The 18,074-nt window shown below is 44.8% G+C and overlaps 1 protein-coding gene across 1 annotated transcript in view; it reads right to left on the bottom strand.

The window, feature by feature from the left end:
* PLEK (pleckstrin) overlaps positions 1-18,074 on the bottom strand; it is a 52,777-nt gene that overhangs the window by 15,220 nt on the left and 19,483 nt on the right. Inside the window, exons 2-6 of the mRNA XM_083175739.1 lie at positions 8,257-8,409; positions 6,733-6,914; positions 5,771-5,862; positions 4,667-4,851; positions 393-497 (exon numbers count right to left, since the gene is read on the bottom strand). Coding sequence (XP_083031865.1) covers positions 393-497; positions 4,667-4,851; positions 5,771-5,862; positions 6,733-6,914; positions 8,257-8,409 — 717 coding nt within the window. The remainder of the gene's footprint in view (positions 1-392; positions 498-4,666; positions 4,852-5,770; positions 5,863-6,732; positions 6,915-8,256; positions 8,410-18,074) is intronic.

The raw sequence follows: 18,074 nt of genomic DNA on the forward strand, positions 1-18,074 counted from the left end.
CCCCCCTCCCCAACCCCCTGCAGCTTGTATCATGATTACAAGCCTCCGCAGCGCATCTCAGGCTCACCTCATCAGCACGCCGGCGCCCGTCCCCGCAGCGTTACTATCCCCTTCCGCACTGCAATACACTCCCACTTCCCTTCTAAGCCCTCCTGCTGCTTCTGCTGCCGTCCTAAGCCCTCCCACAAATTATTTTACAGACACAACACATTAACTCCTACCTTCCCCCTAGCACCCGATGTGTCCGGATTAAAAGAGGTTCCGGACCATCGGTTTCCGGAAAATGGGGGTTGTACCTGTATATATATATATAATATCCATATACTCTACAAGTGTGTTTGTACTGTATGCTGTATATATATTTTGTACTTTGCATTATAAAATGTACTGACCTGTTTCAATAAACATCCTTGCTTAACAACTAGTCCTCGAAATTCTGCTTTGATAATGGAGTCATCGTCACTGGAGTTCTCCTCACAGAAGAACCCACTATCTGGCTGCATATAAGAAGATAGAAAAACATATTTGGAGGATATTAAATATATTTTCACTCCGTCCGCCACCCAGGGGTGCTGGTGATAGCCCTAAGCTCTGGACCAGGGAGGCCTGGGGGCCTTTATTGGGGGGGGGGGGGGGGGTGTCCTCCCAACCAGCCAGGGTGATAATGTTTTGGCAGGGGGAGCTTGGGTAAGAGTCTCCTCCCTATGGCATTCTGATGGCTTTTTGTCCCTCATATTTCTGTCAGTCCAAGAGCCCTGTGATGTTTTTTTAATATAGGGGGTTCATATTCTTTTTGTCGCTCATATGTCTAAAACCAAGACCGGCTCAAAGAGAACGAGGCTGGTTCTGTTGGGGGGGGGGGGGGGGGTACCCCATGCCGTTTTTACATTTCACTAAAAAGTGCACATTCCCATTACTAAAAAATGGCACCTTTACTAAAAAAATCACACGTTCCTGTTACTAAATACTCGCCAGTTACTAAATACTCAGCCGAAAATCTTACATGAGACATGCGCGATATGGTACGATTTTGTGAAAAACGACACCCTGTTATACTGTATTTGGCCTTATATGTGTGTTTCCAATGTTATTATATGTAATTGTCATTGGTACCAATAACTTGTATAAAAATGATCATATATGAATTTTCAGAATTTAAATGTAATTATTTATAATAAAGTTCTGCATGCAAAAAATATATATATATATATTTTCACTCTCAAAATTTAGGTACAGCGGGAATTTTGTGTGACACAGCAATGGGGTTACTCTCCTACACAGCAATGGGATTACTCTCCTACACAGCAATGGAGTTACTCTCCTACACAGCAATGGGATCACTCTCCTACACAGCAATGGAGTTACTCTTCTACACAGCAATGGGATCACTCTCCTACACAGCAATGGAGTTACTCTCCTACACAGCAATGGGATCACTCTCCCACACAGCAATGGGATTACTCTCCTACACAGCAATGGGATCACTCTCCTACACAGCAATGGAGTTACTCTCCTACACAGCAATGGGATTACTCTCCCACACACTAATGGGATTACTCTCCCACACAGCAATGGGATTACTCTCCTACACAGCAATGGGATTACTCTCCTACACAGCAATGGGATTACTCTCCTACACAGTAATGGAGTTACTCTCCCACACAGCAATGGGGTTACTCTCCCACACACCAATGGGGTGACTCTCCCACACACCAATGGGGTGACTCTCCCACACACCAATGGGGTTACTTTCCGACACAGCAATGGGGTCAGTCTCCTACACAGCAATGGGGTCACTCTCCTACACAGCAATGGGGTTACTCTCCCACATGGTAACACAGGTTCAGAATGCCTCAGTATTATATTATTACAGTATAGTTAAGGTAAGTTGCATCTTGCCAATTCCCAGTTGTACTAGGAGCAACAAGAGAACGGTATTCTTCCAGGAACATTATCATTGTGTTTAAATCAGTATACATGTGTGTTGTTCTCTTTAACAGAAATCCATAATCTAGAAGGCTTAAAAAACATGAAAGAAAAATGTGAATTACTGCTACTTTTAGGTTCTTTTGGGGAAGGTGTATTGTCTTCATAAGCAGACAAGGTATTTTTTGCATTATGTGGTAGCCCGAGTATATGGGCTACCATATGCATAACTTAGGCCCTTATTCTGGTTGGTGCGGTCAGAGCCGCACACGGGGCTCCGGCCGCACAAACCAATCCCCGCCCACCCTACGGATCGCCACGGCCGTCCGTACACGGACGGCTGGCGATCCGCATAAAAATGGTGGGAGCTGCCCCCTGCATTCGATGGTCGTCGACCATCGAAGGCAGGTCCGCACGCCGCGGCAGCTCCCGCAAGCTGAGACCACACGGACAATCGTCCGTGTGGTAGCTTGTATGGGGGCTGAAAGCTGACATCCGGCGACGTCAGCTTTCCGCCCCCATGAGCTGCGTCATGCCCTCATTTCCATGCATACGCCCCGCGTTTGCATGGGAACGCCCATGAAACGCGGGGCGTACACATAGGGAAATGAGGGGATGAAGCCCCTCACTCCCCTATACGCCCCCTTTGCGGCGTAGTAAATTTATGTGCGGCGAATTCGCCTGCACATGCGCAGATTGACCTCTGCGCATGTGCAGACGGAAAACATCGGCGGTACGGCCGCACGCGGGCCGTACCGCTCGAATCGGAATAAGGGCCCTAATTACAAATATAATGAGGTGCCATTATGATGAGACTTGTATTTCCACAGAAATAGAGAAACTTGTAATGCTGGTGCACACACTATAGTACCTGCACTGCTAATCAGAATTCTAACTCTGCAGTCTAAAGGCCCCCATACACTATGCGATTTTGGGACGATTTCATCCGATTTCGGCACTTTGTGCCGATAATCGGATGAAATCGGCCCAAAATCGTAGGTATGTGACATTTGATCCGATCCGATGCGCGGTCCCGTGCGCATCGGACCGGATCAGGGAGGTCGGACGGTCTGTACATACGATCACGTCCGACCTCCCTGTATGCATATGCCTGCCACCTGACAGGCATATGCATACAGACACCGGGGGAGTAGTGGGGGCGGCCAGCGGCAGCGGTGGTGGGGGCGGCCAGCGGCAGCGGTGGTGGGGGCGGCCAGCGGCAGCAGTGGTGGGGGCGGGCAGCGGCGGTGGGGACGGGCGGTGTGTGCGGTGAGCGCAGTGTACTTACACATAGCAGCAGCGGCGGTGGGGACGGGCGGTGTGTGCGGTGAGCGCAGTGTACTTACACATAGCAGCGGCGGGGACGGGACGCGCAGTGGCTGCTATTATATTTTTAAAATACTTGTCAAATGACCGGCCGCTCTCTGATTGGCCGGAGAGCTCTCAGCCAATCAGAGAGCGGCCGGTCATTTGACAAGTATTTTAAAAATATAATAGCCGCCACTGCGCGTCCCATCCCCGCCGCTGCTGCTATGTGTAAGTACACTGCGCTCACCGCAAACGCCGCCCGTCCCCGCCGCCGCTGCCCGCCCCCACCACCGCTGCCCGTCCCCACTACTGCCGCTGCCCGCCCCCACTACTGCTCACCGCCCTGCAGCTCCCCGGGTTTTTTTTACATGGGATAAATCGCATGCGATTTATCCCATGTACAAATGGCATATCAAGTGCCAAATTGTATGTGAGCCTCCCGGGGAGCTGCCGGGCGGCTCGCAGGTAAATTGGGTCCGACTTGTCCCTAGGACAAGTCGGCCTAATGTATGGGGGCCTTAAGGCACCTACACATGGGGAGATGTGGCTTAGCTTCTGAACAATGCTCGATCACTCAGAACGCTCAGCAAGATTGCTCAGCACACAGTAATGTAACAGCGCCCTGTGCTGAGCAATCTGTTCGGTGAGAACACTGGCCTCGACTGGAGATTAAGAGATTAATATCCAGCATGCTGGATATTATTCGCAGGGTGATAGCGATATGGGGCCCCACTCATCGTTATCATTATGGCTCCTACACACAGAGCAATGTAAGGGCATTTTCTAAGTGATCAATTGAGATCACTTAGAAATGCCCTGAAATTGCCCCACATGTAGGCCCCATAACGGGTGTGGGTTGTTAGGTCTACACCAACTAGGTCGACCTTGCTTCCTGTCGACATGGTAGTGTCAACCCAATACTTGTCGACCTAGATGGTATAGACCTAATGACCGTATCCCCCATAACACAGAGCAAAATCGGGGAGCTTGGCATACTTTTTGGCAAAAAATTACCAGCCCACCAACCAGCATTTAGGTTACTTCATCTCTGGTGGGTCCCTACAACTAGGTTTATGTCCAGGGCATGGGACCCCACTGAGCCAGCTAGGTCACCAACCCAGGGAAACACACTAATAATGAGAGGCTAAGGTATTAGTAAGTGTTAATAATTTAAAAAAGACGCAAATACTATGTTCCGAGTGTGCTACATTCTCAAGAACAGAGGAAATGTGTGATGCTTTGGAAAACAATACGCATCTCTCTCCAAGGCTTGATACATCCTCTAGATGAGAAGGTAGTACACTTGGAAAACTTGAGCTACTGTATCATATACTGCAAAAAATACCATGTAGTCATGACACTAACTTTCTATTGCATATGGGATAAACTTCTCCTTAATCATTCAAAAAAAATGACAATGTAAAACACTCACAAAGTAATACATTGCCTCCGTAGTATCTAGAAAGGTGGTTTCTGCCAACCCCTCAGCAGCACTTTTGGACACATCTCCTGCAGCCTGAAGGTGACCTTCATTAAGTAAAGCAGAGGCCAAAACAAGTCCCTCTTGTCGGTTCCTGACTGATTTGCTTGCTTCTAACCAGTCGATTACACAAGTACCTATCATGATTAAGAAAATATTCTCAAATAAATGCTAAACACAAGTCATTGCGCATAACTCTACAGGGTTTGTTACATTTCGCTAATGTGCTGATCATAGATCTGCTTGATCTTGATCTGCAAACATCGCAGCTTACCGAGCGCCTGAGAAGCCGCCCGTCTGAACTCTCACTCCCCTCCTGTCACCGACCATTCCCATTGGTACCATGCAAGGGGGCATGTACGAGAACACATCCCTCGCAGGCATCCGCTAGCAGGAGAAATCATTCAATGGTCGCAGACAATGAAATGATTTCTCCTGTCTTCACAAATAGAAGTCAGGACCTCAATCGCCCGCGAGCATTACGACAAAGACGGAGCGGGCGCTTGAGGTCCTGTGATGTCAGCCGCCTGCCCGCATTCCCAAGGGAACTCCCAGTGTTTTCATGGGGATGCCCATAAAAAGCTGTGTGTTCCCATGGGTGAGCCCAGCTCCCGCCGCTTTCCAAACCTGGCTTAGTGTCAACCAGAAACAGGGCTATAAGCCGAACTGGACAGTTCTTCTGTTGCTCGGTAACACACATTGGAATGATCGGCCCAGGTGTGGCGGCTTCACATTTCACATTAGAACAAAGCAGTAATACTATTCTGAAATGTGCTGCAGAAATAAAGGCTAAGTACTAAAGGATGTCAATGAGCATCACAACAGCCAATAACACAGTAATGAGCAGAAGCAAAACAACAGCAAGATATACATAATCAATGTGAGCCCTTCAGCGCGCACGTACCCTTCCGGCATACAGATGGCGCGGGGCAGGGGATGGCGGCTGGCATTGCCATCGCCATCCCCTGCAAAGATGAATCCCGCTACATCTGTATAACAACAGGAATGTTGGACCTTGTTTATTTCTCTACCTTGCAGTGTAAATATGCCAGTTACCTGTAAAACATTGATTAAATACTTTTTTGTCCTTTTCCAACTTTATTTCTTTAATACCCGTGTCGGGGTCTTTCATGGAGACATATAACTCGCTACAAGTAGAAAAATATCATGATTAGATAAGAAACAATCATCACTATTAATAAAAGCCTTCACCTTGCCTAGTAGACATCTATACAGTGCTCAATACTGTATGTACCATAGAGTGAATCAGTTTTACCTAAGCCCCATTCGCACTTGCTGATTCACTCTGTGAGAAATATTGTTAACGGATATCGCCGAAGCTCCCGATCAAACATAAGTAATGTCACCTGCCCATGCATTTCTGGCCATATAGCCAATATTGTGCATGCAGCACAGATGATGGGGGAGGGGCTTATGATGCATGGGAGCACACATTATTAATAATATAGACGGTATGAACCAATAGATTGTTAACCATACTGTTATTGATTAAATTGCTAAAGCTATATGGTCTAGTGTGTATGGGGCTTTAGGAGTAGGTTTATCAAGCTCCTTTAACCTATCAATCATTGGTAAAGGCACAGGTGGAGCATTTTAATGTAAAATTAACCAGGCCTGGAGGCACAAACACGTATAAAGATCATATATACACCACACCCGCAAGGACTGCCTAGAGGTCTCTGCTTCCTGATAATCACCGCTGGACAGGCAGCCCTAGGGAGAGGTGTTTTCTCCCCCTGGGACCGCCAGTCTGGACAGTGATAGCAGAGAGAGCACTTCCAATGGGAAACCTCTCCCCTGCTATAACAGCAGCCCTAGCTCACTTCTAGGAACTGCAGGCAATGCAGCCCCTATAAGCCTGATTGTTCATTTATGCACATGTGTGGGATTCCTAGTTACAGTGTATGGTGTATTAAACTTATTCAATAACATCATAATATATATTTGTGTGCAAACAAAATAGGATGAACAATGTAATGGTTTTTATGGTCACTAACCTCAGGTTGACCGTGTCCGGTAATCTGATTGATCTCCTTGTGGATTTCCGAGCAAACTTTTGTCCTTCTTCAATGCATTTCGAGACCCGTTTCAGATCTTTAACCCAGGCATCCCGTTCCTCCTGGTGGGAGGCCTGGAAATAGTGATCCTGCTGCTTAGAGGTGGTGAGCTTGAACACAAACTAAGTGAATAAAAGAGATTGAAGTTTACAAAAGCCGTTTACTGCAGCATTCACAAGATGATGGTCATTAATCGATTGTGATGTGTCCCATAGGCAGGATCCTTTTGCTTTAATATAAAGATCTGCCTTATATGTTTGTGTTTTGTATGTAACCCATTGTCCTCGCTGTCAGGAGCACTTTGGCATCTTATAAATCAATGACAAGAATAATCATCTTTTCTGAGGCAGAGGTTCTTAACATGAGCTACAGTATGTGATTGCTCATGGAATGATTAGGGCTAATTTGCAGTCAGTCCTGGTACTCCTCTAATTACCGTAGTTAATTATTTGATGCTTGTACTTTGCTCGTACTACAGTATGCTCTTGATATAGGTTGGTTGTTCTGTACAACAATTTAAACAAAAATCATTGAAAAAAGGTTGCTCCTGTGTGTGGTCTGTTTGCACTGATTTGGATCAGGTGCCGGATGACCTCCCGACAGTTGGGATTCCGATGGTCAGTATACCGACATTAGAATTCCGACTGTAAAATGCCGACAGTCTGATCTTTATTTACAGGGACTATTCTCCCTCATGGGGGTCCACGACTCCAATAGAGGGAGAATTGAACCTGTGGCAAGAGCAGCAGCCACTGAGCCCGCAGTGTGGCGAGCACAGCGAGCCCACAAGGGGCTTCAATATGCTTGCCCCCCTGTTGGAGATGACCGACAGTCGGGAATCCAGTATTGGTATACCGACCGTCGGAATCCCGACTATCGGGCCGCTATACCACATTTGGTTTATCAGGTTCTATACTATAGTTCTATAGTCGCAATAAAAGCCAGGGCTCCTTTGCTTCCTTAACGGATTTTGATAAGATGCATGACAAGTCTCCTCCCCCTGGGACTGCCAGTCTGTACTGTAACAGCAGAGAGTGAAACCAGTGGAAAGTCTCTCCCCCGCTATTTTGGCAACCCTATCTTACTTCTAGGGGCTGCAGCCAATGTAGTCCCTAGAAGCCTACCGGTTTGCTAATTTGCACACAGGTGCAGGATCACAATCGGATGCATGCACACAATGCAGACACCCCCCCCCCCCCCAAGCAGACAGGTATGGAGCTGATGTAAATAATGCTGAGCTTGCATAAAAAAAATTCAGGGATTCTTTTTGATTAGTTGAAATGTTATTTTAGTATAAATGGTTTGATATCTGTGATCACTCTGGGAAAAGGTGGGACATTTATAATTCATCAGCTGAAACTCTGTACTGTTTCTATAGCACTTGTTAAACTATTAGTAAGTTGTAATAAATATGTTATCATCATTACAATGACTTTGTTATAGGACAGAAAAACAAAAACGTACCATTCTTTTACTAAAATCCTGACAGTGGTTACTGATGACTGTTCCTTTCAATGGTAGCATTCCCTTCGGGCTGTTGTCACTTTTCTTCTTGTAAAATTCTATCCCATCTTCCAACAAAGTCACCCACATAGGTTTCCATTTGTTAAACATCGCCTGTGATTTGCAGGAGGAATAAAGCATAGAGTCAACAAATCGAATGTGTGCAATAATGTACTGCTCTGGGCCTGTCTGTTCCATATGAAGGCTGGGCTCTGGGCAAAAGTCAAGGCGGGGAATGCCGGACCTAACTGGCAGCAGTAAAATGCCCCAAAATGTTGTCCATTCAAAGCACTTTTTGCACCTTCTTTATATGTCTCTGAGTGCCGCCGACTTTACTACTTTATTCACTGGAGCTCCATCCGGATGCAGGAAGGCATCTGAGCAAGCTACAGTTAACCCTCTGAGCGTTTCAGTCTTTCGACTTTTATCAAGAACTTATGCATACGTATAAAAGTCGAAAGACTGAAACGTTGAACTGCAACAGAACCCCAGAGTGGTCTTTATTTCTTAATTTGTCCTGTGAGTGCCGCCATCCCCACCTTGTATGCAAATTGGTCCGCCATAGTACCCAGGAGGGCACCCGGGCAAGTATCTTTCACCATTGGTGTGGAGTGCCAGCCTGTGCAATATATATATATATATATTTATAATCCCCAATATTCCAAAACGCTCTACCAGAAATGCAAATATAACAAGGTATACAAGTTAAAACAATCGTGACTTGGCTGCCTGACCACAAAATTCCCCAAGGGTTCAAGGAATAAAGCCCACAAAATGTTTTCCAATAGTGGAAAGGCGCCTATAATACAGAAACACAGTCCATAAGTGATAATTCTTTTTCAATGATTCAACAAGGATTTCATCCAATATTAGTTTTTATTTTGTCCTTCAATGGAGAGTCAATAGTACAATCAGATGTATAAAAAACGACCCAACGCATTTAGTCTTTAAAAAGACTTCATCAGGGGTACCATGATACAATCTACAAATACAAACAATTGCATCAATAAACATACATATATCAAAAAAAATTTGTTTGCAATTTCTCATAGGACTGTGTGAATTAAAGAATAGTAGCTTATTCCATGGGTAAACACCTTTCCGTGAAGAAAAGTCACTACTGCTGTATGTTACCTCCTCCTCTAAAGAAGATCAGCAACTTTTTATCTTTGGTTTGCTAATACTGCTTATTTTTATTTTATTTTTTATCGCCCATGCTCAGAGTAACCTTAGATGTGTGTGTGCCTTCCACATCATTCGATGTTCGGTGACCATGGAATGATGGGGGTGTTCCGCCGCAGGCTGCAAATGGATGTTTGTGTCAAACATCCATTCGCAGCCAGTGCGCGCGAACACACACTGTGAATGGGGGGCAGCCAGGCCCCTTGCAGCCTTGCGAATCAACCAGAATAACCCCCTTTATGTGGCCCAGAGCATGAGGACACCCCATTTTTTTACTGTTTTGTAGGTGTCCAAAGAAGCAGCAGCAATGCAAATAGCGAACACCTACCGAATTAGGCCCTTAGAAAGATGCTAAAATAAAACAATAGACAGTTATAACAAGTGCCAAACTATAGTATTGGAAAAAAGAAAATATATTCACAAATTTTGAAAAATTATTGCTTTCTCTATATCAGTAAATATAGACAAATCCTACAGAGGAATATGCATAAATGTATTGATACTCAAGTTCAAGGGATCATTTCCCTAACATTGGTGGGTTACATAGTTACATAGTAGGTGAGGCTGAATAAAGACTTGCATCCATCTAGTTCAACCTATGTTGCTAATCCCTTGTTTTATAGTATGTTCTGATATTTTTAAGACAGATTTTTACTTATTTATACCTGTGGATGTTTTTAACCAATGTTTATCCAACCTTATTTTAAACGTATTTATAGTGTCTGCCGACACCACTTCTCCAGGAAGAGAGTTCCAAAGTTTGACTGCTCTGACTGTAAAGAAATTTTTTCTTCCAGACGAACAAAATTTTTTTCTTCTAATCTAAACTCGTGCCCTCTCGTCCTAGATTCCTGTCTAGTAGAAAAAATGGTGTTTGACAGTTCCTTATATTGGACACTAATATATTTATACATGTTGAGCATGTCCCCCCTTAAACGTCTTTTCTCTAGTGTAAATAGTTTCATCTTTCCTCGTAGCTTAAATTCTCCATTCCCACTAATAAGCTTTGTTGCTCTTCTTTGGATTTTTTCTAATTCTATGATGTCCTTTTTATAGTGCGGGCCCAGAACTGTACTGTGTATTCGCGGTGCGGTCTAACCAATGATTTGTACAGAGGCATAATTACTTTTGAGTCCCTGGTTTCCATGCCCCTTTTAATACATGTGAGAATTTTGTTGGCCTTTTTTGTTGCTATATTACATTGAGCACTACGCCCCAGTTTGTTGTCTATTTGGACTCCTAGATCCTTTTCGAGTACTGATTTACCCAATTCATCCCCGCTTAGGTTATAACTAGCACACTGGTTATGTCTCCCATGGTGCATGACCTTGCATTTGTCCACATTGAACCTCATCTTCCACTTCTTTGCCCACATTTTATTCCTCGCTCTCCCCTGTGGGGGGTGCCTTGCAGGGGAGAGCTGAGGAATAAAACGAAGGTCTATTTTTTTCCATACTTGTTAGCCATCACCTGCCCCGATGTACTGTGGGGGATGAAGCCATTTGTGCCAGATGGCTGTGCCAATGTAACTTAACGGAAAAATTACTCTTATGTACATTATGCTACAGCGCCACTTGGGCAGCCTAAAGCCAAAGTCTCCTTCCCACACCAAAAGCATTAGATCCTACATGCCATTTGTATACCCTTCTTTACATGCACATGGGCAGTATGACTGGCGAATCCCTGAGCGCTCACACGCATGTGCTTACCAGCAATACAAGGGGAGCTACATGTGTATTAGCCTAGGGCACCTGGAACCTTTAATCAGGTCAATGCTCTGTGTGACGCCATTTTCTTCTATAGCGCAGTTGATATGGTTATGTAGTGCCTCCACCCCAAGCTGTGTCGGTTTTGCGGAATAGCAATTTCCGATATCTTGATAGTAGTCGCAAGCTATCAGGGTGAGCTTGGGGAATCACCCATAATAATGCCACCGGTTGTTGAGCACTTGAACAATTTATTAACACAACCTACTAAATTACAAATACTGGGGTATAATACACCAACTGGTACGTCTTTGTAACAGATATATATTAATATATAGGTATTTCTCACACCCTCCCTTCACAACATTACAAGTTACTGGCTCTGGGACAAGGTTTCATCCTTCTACAATAACACTTATAGTCATATACCGTATTTGTGGTTCCCCATTAAGGTAGAAGACACTATACCTTTACAATGTATGAATGCTAATAACCTCTATAATACTTAACTATTATTGTGCAATAATCTAATCACTGGTACTTTCAATAAATATGCTCCCCCTGTTCCTTATAGATGATCCCTTAGGCATTCAAGGTTATAAAGTCTGCCTGCCAATCCGTACAATCAATTCAGGTTCTCGCTTCTGGTAAGCAGGAATAGATTCCTTGGAGAAGTATATACTGGGGATGCAACATTGGTAGGGATGCACCAATGGTATGTCAGAATTATCCCTGGCAGTGTTATACCGGTTCAAAATAACATCTATATAGTGCCGTTGTAGCAATAACCCAAGTTTATTCAGGATAGTTCCTATTTGGATGCAGTCTAGACTCAGCGTCCCCTGGCTCTGGTAGAACCGGGTTTAGCTCGGTGTCATAATCCAAAATCGTTACCGGACTAACTTAGTTTCTTCCTATGCAGCTGGTCTTGTATCTCTGTTACCGTGACTACGGCCTCTATCTCCTTACTCCTGATGCCAATGATAATAATATGCTCTACGCACAAATTCTCCGGCACTAGTGTCTTTATAGCGGTACTGTTCCTGCACTAGCTTCCCCAGGCTGCGTCGCCGGGTTTAGCTGCTTGCAGTGGGAACTTTAACATATACCATACACTGTCTGCACAAATAGATGCTCACTTGCTAAAGGATGGTCAGCGAGGTGTCCCCTGGCTCCTGCACCGGGTTTAACTCTCCTGATCCGGGTATGTGATAGTTAAAAAGCAAGGAGTATAATATCCTTTACCACCTTCTGTGGTATACACTCTGTATAGGAATCAGCTGGCAGTGGTGACACTAACTCTGCACCCTCACATGCAGGGATGTCCCCTCAATACACTGTAGGGAGACTGGGATGTGGTTACTTCTGTTTTAATAGTCTGTCTCCCCCTCTCTCTCTATATATGCCTGGGCTGCTGTTTAGTCATACAATGCGCTGTTGGGAGCATGCAGGGAAGGGGTTTGCTGACAGATGGGCTGGTCACAAAATATATAAGCCTGCCTTTTTGGGGGCGGCTATCCACTCACCACTCCCCCATTCACTGTAGTCTGTGGCAGGACTTTCCTCCGTCTCCGCCCTCGTGCCGCCTCCGGCCTTAGTAACGCCTCCCTATGACGCCGCCGCTATCTGCCTCACTCACTGTGACGCCTACCTCCGGACACTCCCGCCCGTCTCTCTAGGCCAGTCTTCACGAAAGCTCCCTCACTCTTATCAGCTCCAGCGCTACACAGGTACCCTGGGTCTATAGCTCTCCCCCAGCTGCGCACTTCCTCCTTCTAGAAAAATCTCTCTCTCTCTCTGTACTGGTCAACTGTTTTTTTCTGCAGCACAAGCGCTCCCCAACTTTATTGAACACTCGCAGGGGCATCCTCAGTCACAGTTTTTTTTCTCTCCCCCAACCGCAAATAAAATAGTATAGTCCCTCCATGTTCACACCACTGGGCATGTTCCATCAGAAAGTCTTAAGGGATGTCCCTCCATATATGCACAGTATATGGTGCATCTACAATCCAGTGGCATTAGTACATAACAGCACATACATAGCAGGGTTATACAATACTATATATATACATAGGGAGGGGTATTACATCTGTGCGTTGTTAACTCTCAAATAGGAGACCTCCTTTTTAGGGTTCTGCATGCCACCTTTTGCCTGTTTGTAATGGTGTATATTATTAGATAGTGTTTAGGTGCACAGTCAATATGTCTACCCCAAAAGGTCAACATACAATAGGTTGATAGGGTTAAAGGTTGACAGGGTCAAAAGGTCAAAATATCAACAGGTTCAAAATTTCGGCATGATAAAGGTAGACACATGAAAGGTAGCCATGAGTTTTTTACATTTTCTGGTGTCATCAACTGTCGATATGAACCCCCAATTAGTGTAAAACGCACCCTTGCAGGCTTCTGCCACTATTATACTCTCCCTCTATGCTGACATTTTGACCATTCGCCTATTGCATGTCGACCTTTTGACCCTCTCGACCTTTTGACCATGTCGACATTTTTGGGGTAGACCTATTGACTGTCTGTCTAGACCGAGTATATCACTGTATCAACTGGAACTGGTTTTTATTAATATGTTTCTGTTGCCTTTATGTACTTACTACTTCATTCTCCTTCCACGACATCCATACTTGTGTATGGATAATTGTGACATCACTGACCTAACCCATGCATACCTCCCAACTTTCAGTCCTCAGTGGGAGGGATGCAGAAGGGGCGTGGCCTATCAAGAGGGGCGTGGTCTATGCTTGTGGCTCCCCACAAGGCCACACTCTGTTATTAGCTCTGTGGGGCATGAATAGACACTGTGCGCATGCACACAGCATCTATTCACAGCGACAGTGGGAACTCCCAACTGCCCCCCCCATCCCCAAATACCAGGACATTCCCGCGGTAACGGGGACAGTTAGGAGGTATGCCCATATTTATTACACCTGATCCATTTACACATACAGCACTAACCATACGGCTGTTACTCACACGCTGCAGGCTAATAATAACAAAAATAGGGAAGCACTTACTTCCTATCATCAGAACATGCTACACTGAGGCTAAAGAGAAAGGGGGACATGTCCACTTCAGTTATTACAGGTATACTGACAGTTAGTGGCTGTAGTTGTGGGCAGCCACAGAAGCCTAATGTACTACCTTTGGGACTGCCCCACCCAATGAGCAGCAGTGTTCTGCAGTGTGGGGGGGTGGAGGAGCAGGTGAGAGACACCCTGTCACTTGCTGCTCTGCTTAGCATGTGCCCACCATCTATTCTTGGGAGATGGAGGGTCTGGGCATTCCCCCATAGTGACAAAGATGGGGAGCATGACTCAGGAATGCAGCATTCTCATGAAAACCACTCCCCTTTTCGGGCTTGCGTCGCACAGGAGTACATATATATATATAACCAAAATGTTGGGAGGCATGTCAGTCAGTGGTGGTTTTTACCCCCCCCCCCCAGGTAAAATCCGCCACTGTAGTGAAGCAAGATGCAGTCTGTGAGACTGCACTGGCTTCACTGTGACTGGCAGTGACTTCCTATTGGAAGTTCGACCTGCCAGTCACCAAGGCAGTCCCATTGGAAAGTGTTCCCTCCCTCAGGGACCCCTCTCTATGGGCTGCTGAGCGGCAGCCCATAAAATCCGGGGTCCCTCCTGATGATGTGCCCACAAAATGTTGCAGCCACATCTCTTTTGTGCAAGCGTTACATTACGGGCTGCCTCCCTGGCTGCACAGCCTAGCAGCAGCATCCACCCCCCATGGTTCAGTCATGCCTGCGTTGGCTGGACCACATCCTGAAAACACTTGGTCACCACCCTCCCAGTGGTTAGCTGCTGCCCCATCGCCACCACCACTGCATGAACTGTGCTCACATTTTTCCCAAACTGTACTGAATTGGGCCTGTCATATGCATTTGTTCAGAAACAGGCTTCCGTTCCCTGTACACACACCGAATATTAGATACACACCCATTACATTCCCACTAGACAGCGGTTCCACCCACTTTCTTCCATGAAATCCCCGATTTCACAGAAAATCAGATATGGACAAGTTCTGTCCGACTTACAATAGAACAGGCATCTGTACATCCAGTGTAGGCAAAATCTTGCCATTTGCGCCCATGCACAGAAGTCCGTCCCTTAGCAGCTAGATTCGTTGTTTCTCTTTTTCTATGTCTGATATTGAGAGTTCATTTAATTCAAACTTAATGAAGACAAATTAGTTTTATATGTTTTGTTTGGAAATTTTTAGAGAAAAAGTGAATCCAACTTTCCGAGTACGGTTTATTATCCCTCTAATTACAGATATGAAATGGCAGTGGCGTTACTACAAGGTGGCTACACTGGCAAATGTCCAGGGGCCCACAAGACCTCTAGCGTCCATGCATGCACCATAGCTTACAGCTCAGTAGAGCATCCATTTTACATAAATAACAGGCATACTGTAAAATATACAATGCACATACATCTCTTCTGCATAAAACCACAAGCCCTGGATATATATAGAACCCATCTGTCACTTAGGAGATCACGTCTCTCCCAAATGGTGCAACAAGATAACAGTGAGCTCTGTTCCCAGAAAAATATGCACTTTGGAAATGAGTGTGATAAAAGTGTGCTATAATGAAGACTTGACCTTAAATGGCATTATTAAAAATGCCATGTTAGCTGCACCCATGCATAATAATATTATCTAATAAGCTCAGAGCACACAGGGCCGTATTCTAGTTCACTCTAGCCCCACCTGCAGTGCACATGGTTTTGTCCATTTGAGAAGGAATTTGCCTCTAAGAGTGAACTAGAATAAGGCCCACAGTGAGGGCCTGCAGTGGTGGAACTTGTGGCCCAGGTGAAAAAATATAATTTGGGCCCTCCTCCTCCACTCCAACCCAAGTTCACAATATGCAACATGGTGACAGGGAGAGGCAGGGAGTGACAGGGAGAAGTAGGGTGATATGGCAGCAGCAGATATGGTGGTGTGACTGTGTAATCACACCTAATTAGATGGTGTTCCCATAAAAACAGGGCTCCAACTACAGAAATATAATGGTTTTATCCAATTTACTGTGCTAATTTATTAACGAGGTGCATATAGGTCTGAAATATGCTAGACACAATTTTCACAAATAATTCTTTAATAAAGTATAAATAAATAAATCACCGTGCAATAAACACAGGAAAATTTTATATGAAACATAAAATACATAAATATAAAATACTAAAATCACTGAAATACTACAAAATTATTGTGTACAATGTACTTAAGGTGGCCACCTAATTCTTCACAATTGTATGTAATTCATTAATTATGCATATACTTGAAATGGAATAAATTAAATAAAAAATCTGCATAAAATCGACCACAAATGAGCGTATTCATATATATCCTCCAATTTGTATATTTAAGGGAGAATGTTCCAATCAATGAGCCAGATATTAGTCAGTGGAAGTCCATTTATAATAATCTGTGGACATGAACCTCTAATGTTTTGCGCAATACTCACAAGTTCCAATAATGATGGTAACAAAAGGCAGTGTTAGCGCAGGGAGACAGGAGGGCTATTCCGTGTAGATTCCACTGCCCTCCGTTCTGCTACCCGCTGATGTAACTGGTATAGTTGAAGGCGAGGTGCCGGGAAAGATAACCAACCTGATTCCAGCAGTTTTGGTCAGTCCAGTCTGCCGCGTCTCTTACACGCGGCAGCAGGTGGTATCACGTCCGGTTTGAGCAGGCACCTGTGTAACTGACGGAGCCGCGTCTCTCACCTGCCACTCTGCCGTTAGTGGCGCTTGTGTAGTACGTGTCCGTGCAGATAGCTGAAGATGTAACGTGCGTCTGCCGAAGTGAGCGGGATGTATAGCGCATCTAAGGAGGTATTATTTTGGGCTCAAATATCTCCTTATTTCCAGGGGTGCCAGATCCTCCCTAACGCGTTTCGCTCCGGTATGAGCTTTTTCAAAGAGTATCCATATTGTGGGCTTTCCGCCCTAATATACCAGGCATCTTATTGGAATTGGAATCCTATTGGGTTTAATTCCCACAGTTGTTTCAGCTGCCTAATCAACGTAATCTATGTTCAGGAATATTTTAATTAGCATTGTAAGCACACGAGCAGCGTTGGTTATGCATACACATTAATAAAGTAACCTAAAATACAATGAAATAAAATAATATTTGCAACAGCCATAATTTTATTCTCTCCTGGATAAACGATTGTATTTTATTATATTTTATTTCATTGTATTTTAGTTTACTTAATTTTATGCAATAAGAAAAACCTATTTCCCTATAGATTGTAAGCTTGCGAGCAGGGCCATCCTACATACCTAGGCCCGGCATCATTTTTGGCGAAACAATATGAGCCTACCGAAAACATCCAGACACAGTGTATAAAATGGAAGAAGCGGATTGGTTGATTAGTTGCAATGATCTTACTTTGTACCTCAATCATGACTGGTCATTGCTGCAGTGCATGTAACAAAGTACCCATGTTTGGTACCAGTTTGCCCTTGCGTGAATAGGTCCTGAGATGTAGGATGCAGTCCGTCGTCAGATTATCAATGATTGACTGACGGAGAGTAGACTGGAACATGGTTTGTATGGGAGTGAGAGGGGGTAGAGATGGATGGAGCGACAGGGATGGAGTGGAAGTGCGACAGAGTGGAGAGCCTAAAAGGGGGTGGTGTATACTGATGTGCTTTTTATCAAATATTTTTGTCATGCCTTCAGCATAAATTTCCTTTGTGTTCAATTGTTTCTGTGTTTTGCATAATCCACTCCTTCCTGTGGTCAGCACAGACCTATACCAGGTAGTTTGTCCCCCTTAGCTTTCTGTAGCTATCTAGCTAGCAATGCATTCTGGGACAAAGATGATGCTAGTGGCCATATTAAGTC

The sequence above is a fragment of the Crinia signifera genome, chromosome 3 (genome assembly GCF_055691185.1).
Source record: "Crinia signifera chromosome 3, ASM5569118v1, whole genome shotgun sequence".
NCBI lineage: Eukaryota > Metazoa > Chordata > Amphibia > Anura > Myobatrachidae > Crinia > Crinia signifera.